At 41.5% G+C, this 20238-nt stretch overlaps 1 protein-coding gene across 1 annotated transcript in view; it reads right to left on the bottom strand.

Moving 5' to 3' along the window:
• The window catches only part of ptn (pleiotrophin), a 35749-nt gene that overhangs the window by 2279 nt on the left and 13232 nt on the right, over positions 1-20238 (bottom strand). The window contains exons 2-4 of the mRNA XM_029461531.1: positions 7012-7106; positions 6045-6218; positions 3856-4017 (exon numbers count right to left, since the gene is read on the bottom strand). Of these exons, the coding sequence (XP_029317391.1) occupies positions 3856-4017; positions 6045-6218; positions 7012-7105 (430 nt within the window). The 5' untranslated portion in view covers position 7106. The remainder of the gene's footprint in view (positions 1-3855; positions 4018-6044; positions 6219-7011; positions 7107-20238) is intronic.

Genomic DNA, 20238 nt, shown 5'->3' with positions numbered 1-20238 from the left:
TGTTGGAATGTAGCAAAGTACATCCACTCAAACTGTGAGGTACTTGTATATTTACAATGCTAGGCTACTTTCTAACATTACAGAAAGAAGTAATAAACTCCACTGAATTCATTTGACACGTTTAGTAACGTTCAGATACAAATGTAACGTTATGAATGCATTATACTCATCAAATATGTTAAATGGACAAGAAAGTAGTGTGGTGTCTGCCTTTGGACACTCTCCACCTTGTGTTGGGCGCAAATAAGGAGTTAGTGTAACAATTATCCGCTGCATGGCTCTGAATGAATGTCTTTATTTAAAATCGGAACACCAGCTGTCTGTCCAGGAAGAATGACACAAACAAAATTGCTCCAAACAAACACTAATCCCAGATTCATCTCAACAAAGCCTTTTGTTTAACCCAAAATGAACTCTGGAATCCAAACAGCCCAAACACGCGGCTCCCTCCTGTGCAGCTGAAAGAGAAGGCAGGGACCTTGAGCTTTCTACAGGCATTCATAATGTTTCATTTCTGTCACTCTTTGTTCTCTCTTTCGCTCCGCGGGGTCTGTGTTTCACCTGGGCTCGACAGCAAAGACACGCAACTCTGAATCTCCGATCTCTCCCAAGGCACCTCTTAGCATTGTCTCCTCCAGAATCTGCAAATGACAGATGCTACCTCCATCACAGCAACCTGCTGCAGTCAGGGGGAAACCTATCTCCCAACCCAAGGTGGCTGTTCAGAATTGCAGATTTGGCCGGGCAGATCTCTGCTCCCAGCCGAGGGTTGGATAGCCTCTCCGCTCTCCGTCTCAGTCACTCCAAAGCCAAACATGTCTGGGGTTTTTCATAAGCTCCCTGATCCCGCTGCTGTGCACTGCATCTCTGCCATCCCCTGACACAGAAAAGCATACACAATTCCCCTTCCTGTAAACACCTCATTGTGAACGGCACCCCCTCTTTCTTTTTCCCAGTAACCCCTTTGCTTCCCAGGGCTTATCTTCCAACTGGCAGACGTGGAAAATCACACCGCACATCATGCAATCACATTGCTCCGATAGCGAGTCTCTCTTTCCAACTGCTTCCCTTCATCTCGGCCACTGTCATCCTCGCTGTGCTTCTGTGTTGCTCTCAGCCCTCACCCCTCTCAGGCTGTCACTCCGCATCCACGCGTCTGGCCTTCATAAGAATTGATGCAGCGCTGGCTGTAAACCAAACATCTTGTATACACACTCACACACACATTTTTATTTACATTTTTAACATGAAAAGTTCAATATTCCTGCATAATGATCCATGTTCAATAGGGATGCATTTATGGAATCCTTTTTTTACGGGAATTTAATTAATATATTATTGTCGTGAATTTTTATATCTAGGTTGTTAACATTTACAGCAATTGATAAATCAAATGCTCTGACAGAAAATAAAAATACGGTATCAGTGGCTGTCACAGGACTGTAATGAGCCGACCTGCCTGTCTACCTTCCTACCTTTGCATACTTGTAGCGCTGCTAGTGCTAGTGCTGCTAGTGCACTAGGTGCTGCTAGTGCTGCTAGTGCACTAGGTGCTGCTAGTGCTGCTAGTGCACTAGGTGCTGCTAGTGCTGCTAGTGCACTAGGTGCTGCTAGTGCTGCTAGTGCACTAGGTGCTGCTAGTGCTGCTAGTGCACTAGGTACTGCTAGTGCTGCTAGTGCTTAGTGCTGCTTTAATGGAGAAGAATTGGCGACATTGGGCCGGGTTTTTCGGTCAGATAATTAAAAAAAATCTAGCTTACTCTTGCCCGCATCTCCACCTCCCCAAGCTGTAAGGATAGCAGAAGCGTAAAAACAGGATTTATGGATTGCATGTCTGCAGTTGCACAGTCCAAAGGCAGGTTGAGTTCATTGGCCGTAGGGTGAATGCGAGTAGACCTGTCTCCCTTCCTCACTCTCACCCATTGCATTATGGGATAGGTTCCACCCCCCCCCCCCCCCATAGCTCTGGACATCATGAATCATTGTAGTAAATGGATGTTCTCCAAATTTGAAAGCAAATCCCGTTGTTTGTAATTGTCCTTTGCTGCTAATGGAAGATAATTATTTCAGCTGGAGGTCTTTAAACATAAATGTCATTATTGGGCCGTTGCTGAAATGATTTTTCTTTCTTGGGATCACACCTACATATGCTGTATATATGTATACAGCAGCGTCCTGAACTATATATGTGCTGTAAGAACCACAGATGGCAACTACAGTTCAGCTCCTCAAGAAACTTCCTTTCACAATGCATTAATGATGCGCTGCTGAGTGAAACATTTAACAGACTCCTCCTTTGAAAAGCAAATAGACTTTGGCACAACATCTTAAGACATACAGTTAGGCAGACAGGTGTGTGTGTGTGTACAGTTGTCTTTTCACTGTAATGTGGGGCTTTACCTGGATGTGGCTGTTTGATGAAGCAACAGTAAGGTTAAGCAAACTCCATATACAAACGTTTGTGTGCACACATGTCATCTGCTCAGCGTGATAAGGGCGCCGTTTATGACCATTGGCAGCAATTCTGCAAAAAATGATAATCCTGTTTGGACAATGGGACAGTCACACTGGGTCAGTTACATCCTTGTTTAGAGAATTAACAAAGGGCATGGACTCACTTGGAATGAATCGAGGGCTTTCTTATCACCAGTTTTACACCAAGCAGACAGTAATATATTCTACATGCATCCATCTGGTTGTTTAATATTCTTCCATTTGCTCAAATCTTGTGTCAACTGCAGTTTTCCGACAACTGCCTGTGTCCTGTAGAATTTGGAAAAATAGGAGCTCCCTGACTTCATTTTCTTTGACACGAGTTAACCTATTCACCTGTGCTTTAACACTGTCACTCACCACTTCAACCTAACACTTAAGTAGGTGGATTTCCATCATGCTGATGTGAATGTGAATTACAGCCGGCACTGCCTGAGATTAAAATCATTTGCAAGGGTTTGTGGGATTTAGCAAAGATGCAATCAGTCTGAGACGCGCCAGGAGGCCAGATAAATATCTATACACAAAGAGGAAAGAAGAAATTCACTCTCAAATACAGCTTGACGCACATACTGACGCTAATGTATCATAATTAAAATCAAATTCAGATAATTGTATTCCAGATTTTGACGTGTTTGTCGTAGCTATAACGCACCGCAACATCCAAAAACGGCACAAAATATACAAGCTTGTCACCGGGACGATCAGCAGTTCAGCTGAATAAACATAGACACCAAAGTGGTAAACATCCCTTGAGCTATAATTAATTAAACACGTTCCCTCTAACTGTTTACAACGTATGACAGTGCAAGAACTAGTACTAAGTACTGGGGCGATTCTTCTCGTAACTCATCAGTTTGTTTTCTGCAAGCTTCTTTTCTTTTGATCCAAACGTACCTAACGACAGGTGATTTCTCTAAATAACAAAACATAACCTTTCATGCTTTAAACTAGTCCAAAAAGGTGACTGTGTTGCATCAAGGGTTTAGGGACAGTGTGTTTCAATAAATCTCTCTAGCTTACATTACAATGTCCAACAAGTCTTCTAAAAGACTTTGTTTTGACTTGGGTGGTATCTTGATTTCTGTGAAAGGTCCTCCTACTCAGGGTGCACAAAGGAAGGAGTCGGTTAACACATTATAAGTTAGTAAAGGAATCAAGTTGCTATCCGGAATTTGTGCAGTTTTGTTGATGCTTCTGAAACTGAACACTGAAATATAATATATTTTGTTAGAGTGCAGAAGACCTTTTTCAGGACACAGTGATTCATCAACAGGACTTTGGTGTACTCCGCTGTTGCTGACACTTTTGTCCGGCGAGGGTTACATTTTATCTAGTGATGATTTATTCCTCTCAGCTTACCTTGCAGCTTAGTCTTGGGGATTTTCCCACAGGGCTTGGTGGCTGTGACAGTGGCGGCGCAGGTCGCATCCATGAGCGCTCGCTTCAACATGCCCGTCCTGTTCTTCTTGCCCGTTGCCAGATCGCACTCCCCCCAAGCCTGGAAGTCGTACTTGCATTCCCCTGTAGCACACAAAGACACCAGATACTCCATTGGATGCTTTTGTTTAGTGAAGTAGCTCTGACACTATTGGAGAGATCATGCAGAAAACCTAGGAAAAATGTCACAATGCAGCATCTGTGTTGTTTTAAAACAATGTCAATTACATTCAATCAATGAATTAACCCCCTTGAGCCTGAGAAGTCTTACACTTTGAACGCTTGTTTGATGAATGCTTTTAATTTACTTTGCTACTATCTCCTTCCCATCGATGGATCCACAAAACCACGTCACGAGACGTTCTTATTAACGACAAAATAAAAGATGCTTATCGCTTTTTTCTAACAGGAACGCTGCTTCACAGTTTTCATCTTATATTTCCTATCAAATAAAACCTGCTAACAGATGAATGTAATCAAAAGCAGCCTGGCTCCTGTTCATCCTGGAAATAATGGACAGATACGATCTTGGCAGCAGAGAAGTGAAAGTGCTTTCAGTAGCACCTAAAATAAATTTCACATATGGGCTTTCATTTGATACAGAATTGTAGCCACCTTAAACTCAACCCCAGTGGATGCCAGATTGCCCCAGCAAATGGCAGCAGTGGCTGGTTTATGTTATAGAAATGTATTTTAAGAAGTGTGTGTGTGTGTGTGTGTGTGTGTGTGTGTGTACTGTATGCCCATGTCTTTCATATCACCCTCCATTATTTTGTTGCCAATCTAGCCGGGCTCCCTTAAGGCTGTAACACTCATTCGTCAGCTTCCTCTCACATGAGAGCATCGGACCCCTTGTCAGTGCCTCCGAGATCCCCGGGTGCTCATCAGAGGGGGGGAAAGGGGAGAGAAGGGGTGAGGACAGGAGGGACGAGAGGGAGTGACAGGGCCATTGTTGCAAGAATCCTACAGGGACTTCTTGAGCATCCAACTTTAAAACCGTATGCCTCCATAATTAGAGAGAGGGAGAGGGAGAGGGAGAGGGGGTGGCAATAAAATGGTTGTACAAGTGTTAACAACCCCGCCCATCAGAAACCCTCCAGTCCTGTATAGATTTCAGGGTGATTGGAAAATATCTGATTTTGCTGCCTTTTTTAAATCCAGTGTCAAATGACTTATTATTGATTGTGAGATGATCACTAGAAAGTAGTCAAAGCTATATTGTAGTATATTGTATTCTAGCGTCTATTGTATAGAAAGCCATTAGCTGTAGTGTTGGTTACCCACATCACCTGCCTTCTTTTTTGGGTCATGCTGCTGGCCACCCTGTCTCCTCAGTATTGTGAACACTCGTTTTAATTTAGCACATTTTTACTCCCACTGCATATAAGTCTTTTCACAACAATTCTGCCACATTTTGTGGGGCATAGGCACCAAATGTTACAGTATTTGTTTATCTTTTAATTGCAAAAATAGCCCAAATTCAAACAGGCACTGGCTCTGTTTCAGCCTCTATAACACAAGAGGGTCATATTCTTTTCTTTTCTGTTCTCAAGTAACTTTCTAGAATTCAAAGGCCAGAGGCATGTAACTCATTGCCACTACCCCAAAACTTTCGGTGCTATAATCTATACAGCCAGTTAGCGGGGCCATTATTTCCTGCGGTGTGTTCATCACTCGTGACAGGCTCATTGCAGAGCAGCAGGCTCCGGCCTGACAGGCCTTACTGGGGGAACAAAAGTCCCTAAGGCTTGTCACTGCAAGACATTTCAGTTGTGAAGGCTGCACAATCTTAAACCCAAAAAGCAAACGACGAAGCAGGATGATTATTCCTGTTTTTTTCATGATGATGTATCACTTCCTCGGCAGACATTTCTGTTGTTCCTCTAATTAGCTAGCTTACTCATTCCAATTGTGAAAATGGGACCATTGTTTGTGTGAGTGACAGGCCAGCACACATTATGGGAAGGTATGGGGTGGGAGAGGGATGGGAGCCATGCAGTTATACAGAAAGAAGGAACACCCCTCTGTCTTTTAGTGGTCGTAGAGTATTGAATTATTATTTAAAAGTTGACCTTTTGGATTGGTAAAGAAATATATGTGTCCTCCCTTACCTCCAAACTTCTTCTTCCAGTTGCAGGGGATCTTGCAGCGTTGGGTCTTGATGGTCTGCTTGCAGTCAGTACCGGTGCGCGTTCCCTCCCTAGTGCCGAGTCCGCAGTCGCCTTCGTTGGCTACACACACACTCCACTGCCACTCCCCACAGTCTGACTTGCGCTCTTTCTTTCCTGTAGGACCAAAGATACACCGGTTCTGTAACCTTCTAACATTACAAGGCTTACCTGTCTTGTTTCTCTTAAACTTAGGAGGTTAAAACTTTAGATTTTAAGGTTTTTGCTTGTGTCAAATCATTTATTTAAGCAGTCAAGTCTGAAATATAAATGGTTATGTCTCACGTCTACAGCTCTGGTTATAACAACAGCGTTAGAATCGTATCTTAATAAAACAAGAGGTTTTAATGAAGCAGGAAATGGAAACAGCTATTTGTCCGCCTCTTGAACTTTTTAATATTATTTCAAGGCAGATGTAATGAGTTTAGTGCTTCTTCTAATTTCCAATAAAAAATGTACTTTTTTTTCTTGAATTTAAATGAGCTAAAGTTGTTTTCTTTACCCAAGTGGAAATTAGCTGACTTATTTTGCCGTTCTTGCTTGATATTGCTATTTGTTTCTGGTGAATTATCAAAGGAGACCAATAACTTCAACCCCAAAGGCTTTTTTTTTTCATTTTCATATATTTTCAAGAGTCAAAATAAGTTGTTAAGAGGAACATTTCTCACAGTGCTGCCTTTTTCAGGGGGATAGCACTGGATGGGCAAAAGTCATTTGTATATTGATGAGGTTAAATGACAGACATTTCTTATCCGTCGTGAAACAAGATGTAGATTGGATTTAAAACGGAGCATCATGGTACTCCTGTTTAATATTCTATGTAAAGGGCATCGAAACCTGCAGTGATTCTTATAATTATATAGATGTTTCTATATTTGAAGAATCAGTTCTGAGCGTCCCAAAAATGCACCTTGTTTCTCTGCTTTGCCTCCTTCAGCTGCCATCACTGTTAGCACCAGGAGAGCCATCACGGCCGCCCGTGTCCACTGCTTCTGTCCATTCATTCTGAAGAGACAAGACGATTGTTAGAGGAGAACCCTGTTTTATTTTCACAGATGGTGTACCGTGTTTACAGATAAAGTGTCATCAGTCTGTGCAGTTCAGTGCAAATCTAAAATGTCGAGAGTCCCTTGTCCACTTATATGTCGATTACCGATCTCCTACATTTCAAAACACAGAATTTTAAAAGCTCATGACTTTTCAAATTTGCCTTAACTTGACACATTCAATGTTTTGGTAGAACAGAAGAAAGAAGAGGAAAGCAATAGTTGTCTCAAGTCTCCTGAGGCAGAGGAATAGTGTGGGGAATTTCCATCATCTTGTGTCATTGCCACTGTGCTGGATTCCACTCTCAACTTTTTGATTGTCTGAACTTCAGTCAGTCAACTCAACAAAAATGTTTCTGGGAGTTAAGCTAAGTCGACCCTTGTTCACAACATACGATTGAGGTTGCAATGTGGCAAAAAGTTGTATTTAAAGAAGCCTTTGCTTTGATTCTTCAAGAATGAAAACAAAAACTATTTATTTATATATATATAATATATTAGATTGTGTTCTGAGGGTTGATTCAAAGTTCCTGAAGGAATGTTGAGTTCTAACCACTATTAGTGCTGTGGAGTAATGTTTTCATGAGTCTCTGGTCTCGGGTCCCCATTTTGTTTGTTTTATGAGTGGGTCCCCATTTTGCACAAACACACACACACACACACACACACACACACACAAGGATGCATGTCCACATACACACGGATGACGGCATGCATATTCCTGCCAATGGTTTCACATTATTCAACCCATCGACAGGAGGCAGTTATGACGGCAGGAACAATGTGGATATAAAAGGCAGCGAAGAAGTACGCCGCTTGCAAGTTAACAGCTGTTGCCCCGGTGGCGGCGGCGCATGCACGAACACTTTTGTTTTCATTTGTTGTCTTCTCACCTTTATTACTCCCGCACATATGTATGGCCTATGACAGAGATACCCTCCTCAACATCGGAGAAGTTTGTCAGTTTCAAAGGACTTAGGGCATGTAAAGTGTATTTGGTATTGGCCACATGTGTATGATGTGACTGATCCACATAGAGTTCTGGCATCAATGTCAATATCAATTACAATATCTCAGTCATGGCGGGCAGGGGACTTTTAATGCCACAGCAATCCCTGGCCTACTTTTTACCTTCGATAAAATGACTTCAATGAGTTTCACATAGTGAGGTATAAAGATTTCAATTTTGAAATGGAGAGTGTTCGTATCGGATCTGCACTTTGTATCTGCACATACCCTGAATTGAGGTATTGGGAGGAAATGTGTGTGTGAAGAGAGATTTAGGTGTTTTAGTGTGAATGTGTTCTTGAAATCATGATGTGATATATATACAACTGTAAGACTTGTCTGAACAGGTTTACTGAATTCTACAATTATTACAAGACGGCTGAGATTAAATTGCCACTGTACAACAAATTGTCATAGAAACAAATGTCATTAGTCTTTGTTTGCACATAGCTGCTGACATCTTTTGAGCAGGTTTCAAAAAGTCAAACATCCTCTATATAATTAGAATCAGAAGTTTCTTGTTTCTGTGTTCCTCTAGCTGCTTCAGGATCAGCAAAACAAACAGTTACTGTCACTATCCCCGGCCCACTGATGAAATTGTTGCAGAAAACCCACTCCCTGATGTTCCTGCCGTCTCCCTCCAGCTCGCTGAGAGGAGAGATAGCATGAGACTGAAGCAATTACTAAGTGTCAACTCCAAAATAATGCTCCTCTGTGCTCAAATTCCTGTAGAAATGTTGATCCTGGTGGGGAAATAATATCCATTTGTCATTTTTTAATGAATCATGAGGTGGCTCTGAGCACTACCTTCCCTACATGTAAGGAACTTGCATTCGCAACTTTTCATTTTACTTACTTAAAACTTCACATAAGGTAAGTCTCAGCATCTTTAAAGGACAATGAAAGCCTCTGAAATTGAAATCAGGTATTCAAACCTTATATTTAATTATTGGATGTTATTGTAACAGGATTTAATGTCTCCCAGCACTTCTTAAAAACTCATAATGGGCCTTATGGCAGCATCTGTAGTCTGCCTGTCAGGAAAAGTCATCTGAGTCCTTCACATGATTGATTTTACATTTTAATGACTGTGGCAATGTGCAGGCAAACTCGGTTTGATTAAATACTTCAGACTCCACCTCAGAGTTTTGTGTGTTTGCTCTTTTTAACAGATCTCAAACTATTCATCTCCATAACCTGAAAAAAGGGAAGAAATAAATCATTGAATCCCAACTGTAAGAAGCGCATACAATGACTTCTAAGAGTTACAGAGAGAAGCCCCAATAAAAGCTTCATGATAAAGATCCTTTTCCAAGAGAAAGGCATCGTGGCCTTTCAAAAGATAAGAAAACCTTTCCTCCAGTTAGTCACACATACACACAATGATGGGCTCTTGGTGCAGTACAGGCATAAAAGTGGACAGGGTTGATGACTTTGAATGAGCACTCCATACAATGCGCTTAGTGAAAGAAAAGTCTTAGAATCAAAGTGAATTAACCATTTCCTCCTGTAGCCGGAGAATCCTCTGAGACGACAGGTTTCTCCTCCTGTCGAGGTCAATAAATTAAATAGAAGTCTCTCCCAGCCTTGTAGCTCCTATTTTTCAGAGCATGACAGCGCCTTTAATGGATGACTGGGTGGATCGGAGCATTTGACTATCATTCGGCAGGCATGTGTGCTGCCTGTGTAACACTTTGATAAGAAGCGTTGGGGATTTCAAACTTAAAGGACATCTACTTGTGCTTTTTCATAAATGCTATTCCCCTCTTTTTCTTCAATACACGAACAGTCAGACACACCTTCAGCTCGAAGCGTTGTGACAAAGAACAGGGGGGTTTTTTCTTAGCCCCTGGCAACCTGACCACGACTCACCTAATCTCATGACTCCATCATTTGACTAAAGCAATGGCTTTTTTATATCAGCTCAATTCAATCAGAGGTCACATCATTCGTCATCATCGCCGACAAAGAGTTGATGTTTTGTTCTGCAGGGAATTTTGTTCTGTTTCTTTTCAGTGAAATACATTTTGTACAATTCTTAATCATATTTCAATGTTCTTTTAAAAGTGATACGCTAGTATCTGGACACAAGAGAAAAGGAATCATCAAGTTTCACTCAACCTGTCCCCAGATTCTTAGCTAGATATTTGATGCAGGATATTGCCATACCTAAAGGTTTGGACTGATAAGATGTAAGAAGTCAAATAAAAAGGCCTCAGACCTTGTAGTAAGTTTCAAAGACTCAACCATTAATCGACTAATGTGTAGCTCTGTTTGCTTTTGTCTGAAATACACCAAACTTACTTCTACTACTAATTCTGTCACAAAATGTTGGTTGAATTTAAGAAATAACACAGTATTTTGAGAAGAGAGAAGAAACACGATCCTCAAAGTACAAGTCTTTCTTACAACATCTACTCTGTGGAACCAAATACGATCACATCCAGCAACTGCTTGCAATTGAGGTCAGAAACATAGACAAGTCTAAATGCCCAGAATGGAAACAGGAGAACTGATTGTTTGCAGACCTCACACCTTGAAGGTGTTTTTATCTGGAACATAAGAAACATCCAGTGATCAGTGTGTGGCTCATGAGCCAGGGAGAATTAGTCCTATCAAACCTTCTATTTGCCCCATTGATCCAGACACAGATGTGGGTTCCTGATGAAGGGAATGGAGGATGAAAGCCAATACTGCCCACAAATCGATGGACCTTCAGTGACTTCTTATGTGCTTCCGCAAATACACACAAGACACTCTCGATTCAGCAGCGCAGACCAACAACAGATACAAACGCTTCCCATCTCTCCTCTCTCTCATTAGGACCGACGTAATCCCTGCCGATATATGAAGGAGAATCTCTCTATACTATCACATTACTTACAAAGGCAGGAGGTGATGGAGGAGCAGTTTAATGAATCAATTGTAAGACCCACAATGTGATGAATCACTTGTGTTATTAGCTGTACTGGCTGAGCGAAAAATATTTCCCCTATTAAAACAATATGAGAAATAGATTCTGGTTTCGTCCATTTAAACCATTAACCTCTCAACCAGAGACCGTGTCTCAATACATGTGGGAAGCATGTAATTAAGCAACCGCCCCTCTGTGCTGTGTTAATGATGGACAGAAATATCATCATAACACACTTGTATGTTTTCAACATCACTTAGCTGCACATGAATTATACATGTTTTTTTAATAAGTCTTTGCCCCTTGAGGTAATAAATCAAAGAATATATTTCCAAAGGCAAGTTTATCCATCTCTCTGACTTATCACGCAATACGTGGTGAGGTAATCCGTTTTTTATATAAGGATATATTTTAGTCCTTTAACTTACGGTGCATTTAAACACACCTTAAGCAATGACAAAAAGCAGCAAACATCAATAAAAATACACAAATTACTTTAGTAGAACTTAAGAAGGAGGTTGCTTATAGTGATGAGTCCGCAGAGAATTTTCAGCTCAGTGTTTGGCTGTACGGCTCAAAACTACTTTTTTGGTTGACTCTCAGCGCTCTCATAGTGCCTAAAAGCTCTAAACACCTGCTCAGTATCAAACATTGACAGTTAGTGACATATGTTTCTCTCAGGAGTTGGTATAGACCACAAAAGAGCGCTAAAAATAGTGAATATTGGACTCACATTTGCCAGGTGGCCAGAAACACGACTCCAAATGAATGATAATGTTGTTCCGTATCTGCTAGCTAACTGTTGCTAACAAGTTCCCCATATGAACTTAAAAGACAATAATATGACACTATTGTGTTCTCAACTTGTGTTTGCTGCCCCCATGTGGCCAAAAAAACAAGTTATTACAAGGTCAAGTTTATTCCAGTCTACAGAAAGAGGTACTTATCCAAATCTTGGGATAGCAATAGCCACATGCTTGCTCTTTTTCCACGACAGAATCAATTAATCAAATGTTATTTATATAGCATACGATACCCTCTGTCCTTAGACCCTTGCAGCGGACAAAGGAAAAACCCTATAAACGGGGTAAAATCGAAGACACCTCAGGGAGAGCAACTGAGAAGGGATCCCTCTGTCCCAGGACGTGTGTACAGAATAAACAACATAATTAAATGACAGAAGGAGCCCTTTAAAGGGGATCTCAAGGTTTAGTCACTCACCTTTATCAACATGTACATGGATATATATATGTTATGTATACATGCTAGGCCATAAAGACCCCATGCATTCATTACATCTTCAGTGATTGATGGAATGGCAGGTAAACATGTATGGGGTTATGCATTGAGTCAAACTTACAATACATGACTATGGTTCTATTTCAGTAACAGGGGACAAGCCCTAATAGCAGGACAGACGGGAACAAGCCACCACGCTCCACCTTTCTCATCTGCAAAGTAAAATGGAAGGCAGCCAAACATGTTCCATGACGTAAGAGTGGTTTACCGGACAACACTGAACAACAGGCCAGCGAGAAAGAAAAAAAACCTGACTCCCCCTGTGTCCTTTGTGCAAAGGAGAAAGTTGTGGATGGCAAAGATAAAACATGCTGTAATAAGCATGTTTTATCGTGAGCAATAAGCTTTTTCCCCAATACCCCCCCTAGCCTTTCCGTCTTTTCATAGCCACTTTTAATTTTGGAGGTACATTTCACACGAACGGCAATCGGAAGGAAAGGGTAGTTTCAGTTTCGTGCTCACAGTTCCCTTCCAAGTGATAAACACTGGTCTCAGGTGGAATAAGACCACTCAGGCCACACAGGTCGTTCCATGTGCATAAATCGACCTGGAGAAGAAAGAACTGACCATCTTGAGCTCTCTCTTTACTAGATGGAAGGTAAGCAGCTGACTCACAGGTCCCGGTATAAAGCACAGGCCCCGGGAACAAAACACACACAACTGAGGTACGGCCAACACAAAGTTTTGCAATCTAATAGTAATGTGGAGGAACCTCTGCTGATGCAGGAGTTCATCAAACAGCAGATATAATCCATAAAACAACCTGCTGTGTGCACCTAACTGTACCTGTACATGTCTGCTGGGTGTGTAAATGTTAACCGTATGTTACCTGTTATGGTATCTTTTTTGTTGCGCCAAAGTGGCCAATCACACGAAAATCCATCTTTTTGTCACGCTACAAGTAATGTGTTTGCATACCAACAACAGTGGATCGGACCAATAAACATCCTGTGAGAAGCTACGGGCCTGGTTTAGGTATCTGGGACGACAAAACGAGGTTACCGTTGATGCAGTAAAGCATCATATCAGGAATGTATTTCAACAGCACTGAAGGCTTTTCTTGATAGAAAAGTTGTTGTCGCTCTTCTCCTGGCTTCGGAAAGTTTGATTGAAAGATGGTTCATCCGATCTCCCGCCAAGTGCCTGCGCTTATTCAAACAGTTTCCAATGACGGCTTCTCAAACGGTTCTGTGTAACAAACCATCTGTCGCGTCAGGTTAGATTTGAAAACTCATCACACATGATCTTAACAGCTGCTAAAAAAAGACAATTTGTTTGACGTCCAGCACTTCAGGGTGTGATCCGTGCACCGTGACATCAACGCTGGCCGTGGTTACAGATGCTAGAGTCAGAAAAGGTCAGTGACACAATGCTTTTAAGCCTGGTTTGATCTCGCTGCTTCTGTTGTAGTATTTTACCCGACAGTGTTTGTTGTTGTTGCTTATTCCTATTATGCTAAATTAATGACCCATACCTGGCTAATAAAGGTCAACTGTATAAAGAAGTTGGGTTTTAAATATCTCACACAGACATGTTTTTACGTGCATGAACATTTCTGCTCCTACTTAGTCATGTCTGATATTTAGGAAAACAGAAGAACAAAAGAAACCACATGTTTTTTTAGATTAGGGTTAGGGTTAGGGTTTAATCTCAATAAAATGTGGTTTCTTTTAACCCTAACCCTAACCCTCTTTATGGTTCGCTGTCTGTTCTATACATAGTTACAGAAAGCGAATTCAGCACTATGTCATTGGGGAAAAGTCAGGCAGAAAAATCCACTTCTGAGTGGCTTTCCCATCTCAGTAGATTCAGACGAGGGGCGAATCACCTAGACACGGGGCATATTGAAAGGATTGAATGGAGTTTCTCGCTCTGTGTGTTCCTTGAGCTGAGCTTTTGAGAGATTCCAGCACAGATGAAATGAGAAGTGTATTGACTTGCGGAAGGCCTTTGAAAAAAAAAAAAAACACACAAGCATGTAAAGTCAGGCATGAAGCTCCAACATGCAGCCACAAAAACAAACAGGTGGGGAATCAAAAACAACGCGACGAGTTACAGCGGGAATAAAGATAGAAATATGAAAAAATCATATAAGAGGAAGCTAAGAAAGTGCAGCCATGTGCAATAATACCTCCGGGTCTGATAATGACTGCTAATGAAGAAGAGTGAATCATTTGTCATAGGGTCGTAGGACGCCTAATTTAATCACGCCACCATTTCTCATGTGTTTAGGTGCAGATGATTAGAGGAAAATGCCACACATTTTCTGACTTGTGCTTTGTAAAGGTCAGACGGTGGGGGAGAAAAAAGTGTGGAAAGGGTTCCCGCTATCTCTCAGAACAGCCCTGAAGGAGCCTCCAGGGAGCCACGCTCCGGAACAAAAACAGCATGTGTGGCTCTCTTTTTGTGTGTGTGTGTGTGTTTGTCTGCCTTCCTTTAAATGTGTGTGTGTCTATGTGTGTGTATAGTGTTTGAGGCCAAGTCATGAAAAGTAGGCTCAGTTTGAACAGCGGTGCAGGATGATGGGCTTGTTTAATGATAAAAACACAATAATAAGGAAGACAAACAATGGCTCTGTGAGAGCATCGGAGCTGAAACAGCTGAAATTGAAGACTTCTATTTATGCATGAATGCCTCCATTACGCTGATCATATTATATCTACACCCACAAACACCTACTCAATCACTTATCCTCCCACTCATCTCTGTGCCCCCTTTTTTCTTTATTATTAGCACTCACATGAGGACATTATGAGCCACATACTGTCACTGGTAAGACTAACTCCAGTAGTTATTACCCTCATTTTCTAGGATTATAAAACTGCACTACCACAAATGAAGACTGTACTCGGCTTTCTTTGCAAATGCAACTCTTCTGCCTCCCTCTCTTAATATCTATTCAGCTTTGTAATATTTCAGCCATGTTATTTTAGGGTTGCACAAAGAGAGCCAGGGGGGGCCACATAAGTGGATTAAACCTTCAATAAGGGCTTCTTTTCAGTGGAGACAGGTTGGTGAAATACCACAAAAGACATGTTTTCAGCACTGACTCAAGGGGTAAACATTTCAAACCAACAGTAGAGAATGTTCAAAGTTAGGACGCTGTGAAGGATAGCACTGAAGTTTGGAAAAAAGACACATTTTGAAGTTATTTTAAAAGTTTTCTCTCCATTTTAAAGGGTAAACATGTCTTGAATTTTCCCCTCTGCAGTGTGCTGAATACATACATAAGCCGTGTGTAAAATATAGTTTAGATACTTTTGATATTTCACTTAAATAACTGATTTTCTTTTGGCCACTTGGGGGCAGCAAAAACAAGGTGTAAAGATCGCATATTATCATGTTTTAAGTAGATACTGCTTTTGGTTCCCAACACCAACTCTTAAAGGAAATGTGTGGCTCTTCTGCTTCTAAATGGTCCCTTATGTTCCGCAGCCATAGTGTCAATAAGGGCTTGCAACATACTTGGAATTTGAAATTGATTATTTATATGCAAAACAAGGCAGTGATTTGTCTTCTGCTGCAAAAATGTGTAAATTGTTCAGGATTAGTTCGTTCTTTCATGCAACGGTTATGGCAAGAATGAATGAAGCTGCAGCAGTATTCATGAGCATGTGGTTTCTCCATGTACGAAATGTCAGAACTAAAAGGGTTCGTAGGCTAAACGCTGATAGATGTGGCGCATTTAGATAATATGCTGAAAAAAGGCTACACAGCGTGAATATTTTGAGTCAGCAGGTTTGATCCTTTTAGATCCCGCTGATATGGTCGTGCTGTATTCGTACAGTGGCCTTTTTTTTTCCAGTCCTGACCATTAATCTCCATTGCTTTCAGTGAAGAAAGCTACAGCTGAATCATCTATATACAGCCTGGCTGCACGGGGGGGGGGTGTCTTATCACCACTCCTCGTCCTTGCGCTGTTCTCTGTGTTTGGGTGCCTTTTGATTGCTAGAAATAGCTGGGTTTGTTCCCTTTAGATACTGTCCGTCTGGCCTCTGGACCTGTGCAGTCTGATCCCACTGGAAGTCTCTGACAGCCCAGAAACAGAGCTCCGTCCCTCAAGCCCCGCGCTGTTAGCATCAACAGTCAGCGCCTCTCCCTCTCTCAGACGCTCTCTCCTGCCTTCTCTCCAAAGGCACCAATTTAGAGGTGTCTGTCTAATTGAAGAGGCAACATTTATCTTTATATGAGTGTGCATCTGTGTGTAAGTGTTCCTCTCAAGAACCTTGAGTCACTTCATCATTAAAGTATGCTGGATTAGAAAGCCTGCAAACAGCGTGGGCATTTTTGTCTGCCTGTTGATTAAGCCATCCTCCTTTTCTCTTTTCCATCCTGTCTTCTCTCTCTCTCTCTCTCTCTCTCCATCTTTTCCTCTCTTATTCAGTGTATTTAGCTAAGAGATACACACCGAATTTGAGCAATTGAGCAATGCCGTTCATATCTCTACGTTTTTCATTTTGCTTGTACACAGACTGTGCATTTTCATATTTGGAATTGAACAGTGCAGTGACAGCTTATTCAAGAGCCCAGGAATCAGTCTCCTAAAAAAGTGAGAATGCACTTAATATGCTGTGGAATGAGATAAATAATGCTGTAGTGACTCATCATACTCAACATTTCTTTGAATTTCACAGTTTGTCATTAAGCTTTTAACCAGGAAGTATCTTAATACATCACGATTTTAGATTAAGGATGTTTGTCTCAGAGGGAGATTTGTTTTCACAGCCAGTACAATACAGAAGCATACAGATAAACACAAAGCAACATACAGATGTAGACACACAGTACTCACAATAGTCATGCATTCTGCATCGTCACCGACACACTTCAGTTCAGTGTACTTAGTTCAGCTTCAGGATTCAGTGCTTATGATTTGTTGGTCCATGAACTGAACACCGCTACTGCACAGGAAATCGAGGCTGAAGTCTATTTGGATCTGCATTTACAAGGATTTCCAATAGTGGCAAGTTTTTATGGCTTAGACAAGAATAAGAATGTCCAGAGCAACTCCTTTAACCACTCTTGCAGAATAATCCACTTCTGTGCTGTCCCTCCGTACGCTCAGTATTACTGCTTCTATCTCAGTCCCAATGCACAACTCTCTTAAGCTTACAAAAAGATGCAGGTTAACGTGGCCACCTCTTCTTTTTCCATGCGTTACAAGCCGAACATCACACATCTATAGAGGACAATTTAACTTTACCCAGCCTTTCAAGTAAATGATAAATGAACTGCATTTATGTGGCGCTTTTCCAATCTTTGCGATCACTCAAAGCGCTTTACAACACATGTCAACATTCACCCATTCACTCACATTCATACAGAGTCAGAGGCTGCTATACAAGGTGCACTTCAGCTCGTCAGCAGTGATAAACATTCACACACACACACACACTCACAAAGTCACTCTCAGTGCCATCTCATAACCCATCGGCTTTCGGTCTGACGGCGATTTAGCCTCTGGAGCATCCAGGCCAGACCATTGTTTATCAACTTGAGATGCGAGAAGGGAGTTTGAGTTGAGAGACGACGTCCACGACCGGATTGTTTCACCAGTTTACACTTAGGATAGCAGCTGATTTTTTAACATATAAAAAGTTAAATCATCATCATTCGTCCGATGCAATCAGTTTATTTTGCTCTCAACACTGATTATTTACCTACATGCAACCAGAGCCTGCTCAAACGTGATTGGTCAAAACTATTTGGACTCAAAACGGAAACCGTAACGCTTGAGATACCAACATTCCTTCCTTTGCCTACAGAGATCTGTTTATATAGACTCCTCTCAGTGTAGCAGTACCAACCTATACCACACACACACACACATATAGTTCTATAAAGTGTGACAAACAGTGTGTATAGATTACTACAGTCAAATACATTATAAAGACTACTACTACAGGATTGCATTATTTGACCATTGATAGACTTCAGCAATGGTCCAATGGTTAGTGGTTTACATTTACTCTACATTGTTGCAAGTTAAAGAACATTGGTTATTCTTTAGGTTAAGAAACTGGATAACTAAAAGCTAGGGATAGGGCTCATGTTTGGATCTTGTCTCACAGAAAAGTTAACTTGGAGAAGAAAACTTTTTTGCATGAAGTTGGCCTTGAACTTACTGGAGTTAAAATAAAGTACATGAATGAAGGATTCCTCACATACAGCACACAATGAGTTCATAAAGTAGGACTGAGAACTAAAGTTTGAAATGTTAACTATCTGCGGGCTCCAGTCTTTGAGGAAGAAGCTGAGAGACTTTCTCTGACTTTAAAGTCTGTACAACTATCCATCACCCTGATCTGCACAGCGGTGTTATTTCAGAGTTTCTATTGTGTCACTCCCAATCAATCAATCCCCAATTTATTTAATCAGCAGCCAAAATCCAAATTTTGGTCTACTGACCCGCTCATCACCGCCTCCAAAATCAGTTCATCTTAAAAACGCAAAAGGCCTCTAGAGCCAATGTTGGGTTTGTCCATTGTGGGCTACTGTAGAAACATGTCGAACTCTGTGGAAGTGAACCAGGTCCCTGTGTAGATATGAAGGACTCGTTCTAATGTAACGAAACAACGATTCTTGGTTTCAGGTATACACTAATGGAAACATAATAATGAATACTATATTCCACGTCTGCCAATAGATCCCCCTGAATCTTACACACTGGTCCTTTAAATGATGGCAAAAGTGAACAGAGGATTAATCGGATTTGGGAGCCCCCTGGTGGATGCTGAGATGTATTTCCCTGGTGCAGTCAGACTCTTGTGCTAATTTGAATAATAGTGACAGCTGTCTGAAAGCTTGGTGCACCAATACAGTACAGCCTCAGGACTCCATGTTGCATACCACATACCAGAGAGGAGATATTGCTCATCCTCTGGATTTAACCATGATTCCAGTCTCAGATAACCTACATCCACCACCTACACACACGCCAACATTTCCCCACAGACGTTTACCACCCACTTCCCCCAAACCAGGCGTCACACTGCGAGGCTGAGAGGGAGCACGACTGCAGCGGCTGGTGGAGAGATAAAGCCTCCAGTTACCTGTAATCCCACACCAGCTTCTCACACGCAGCATTATGGTCACAGCAATACCAGCGTAGGACCGGGATTAACTACGAGTGAGAACATGCACTGTAAGAGCCACATGCAGTGAGACTGTTGGTATTTGTGCTTTATTTTCTAGTGCTATGGAATTATTTCCCGTGGTATTTCTGCACTCCACTGACATCTTTTTTTTCTCGTTTTCGTCTGAAAAGCTCCTACAGGTGGATTTCTTTTGCTCAGATCATGTTTTTTCAAACATACCTATAATTTAGGTAGGATTGTTTCCCCCTACACCTATAATAAAAGCACTGTACCAGACTTCTGCTGTTTGTAGCAGTACATCTGAGCTGTCATAAGCTGACTGTGGAATGAAGAACAAATCAAAACTGATTTGTTCTGTATGAAAATGTGACAGATTATTACGTTGTAGGCAGACATACTTCCAGGAGTGTTGTTTATTATGAGTTATGATAATCACATTGGGGTACAAATGTGCATATGTTCACACACCGAAGTACTTTGCCTTTGCAATTATAACATTCTCTGTGACGGCATTAAAACTGCCCACAAAACCCATCTTAAAACTGTGGCTTATTGCCTCTACGATAGTGTTTGCAAATGAAAACGTAACACAGATGTCACGGGGGGGAACAGAAGCATCACAAAGTAGATGTTTCTGTCAGTGTGATTTCTGTAGGCAAAGGAAATGGTGTTCTGCAGTGTGGCGCCCACGTGGTCTAAAGATCTATGTCAATTAAAGCCAGCCAGCCGCTCTTCACTTAACTAAGCTTCAAGGTCAGCGGTTGGAAATTTAA

The sequence above is a fragment of the Cottoperca gobio genome, chromosome 23 (genome assembly GCF_900634415.1).
Source record: "Cottoperca gobio chromosome 23, fCotGob3.1, whole genome shotgun sequence".
Lineage (NCBI taxonomy): Eukaryota > Metazoa > Chordata > Actinopteri > Perciformes > Bovichtidae > Cottoperca > Cottoperca gobio.
The sequence above is the reverse complement of the archived record's forward strand: the minus strand, read 5'-3'. Positions and strand labels throughout refer to the sequence as shown.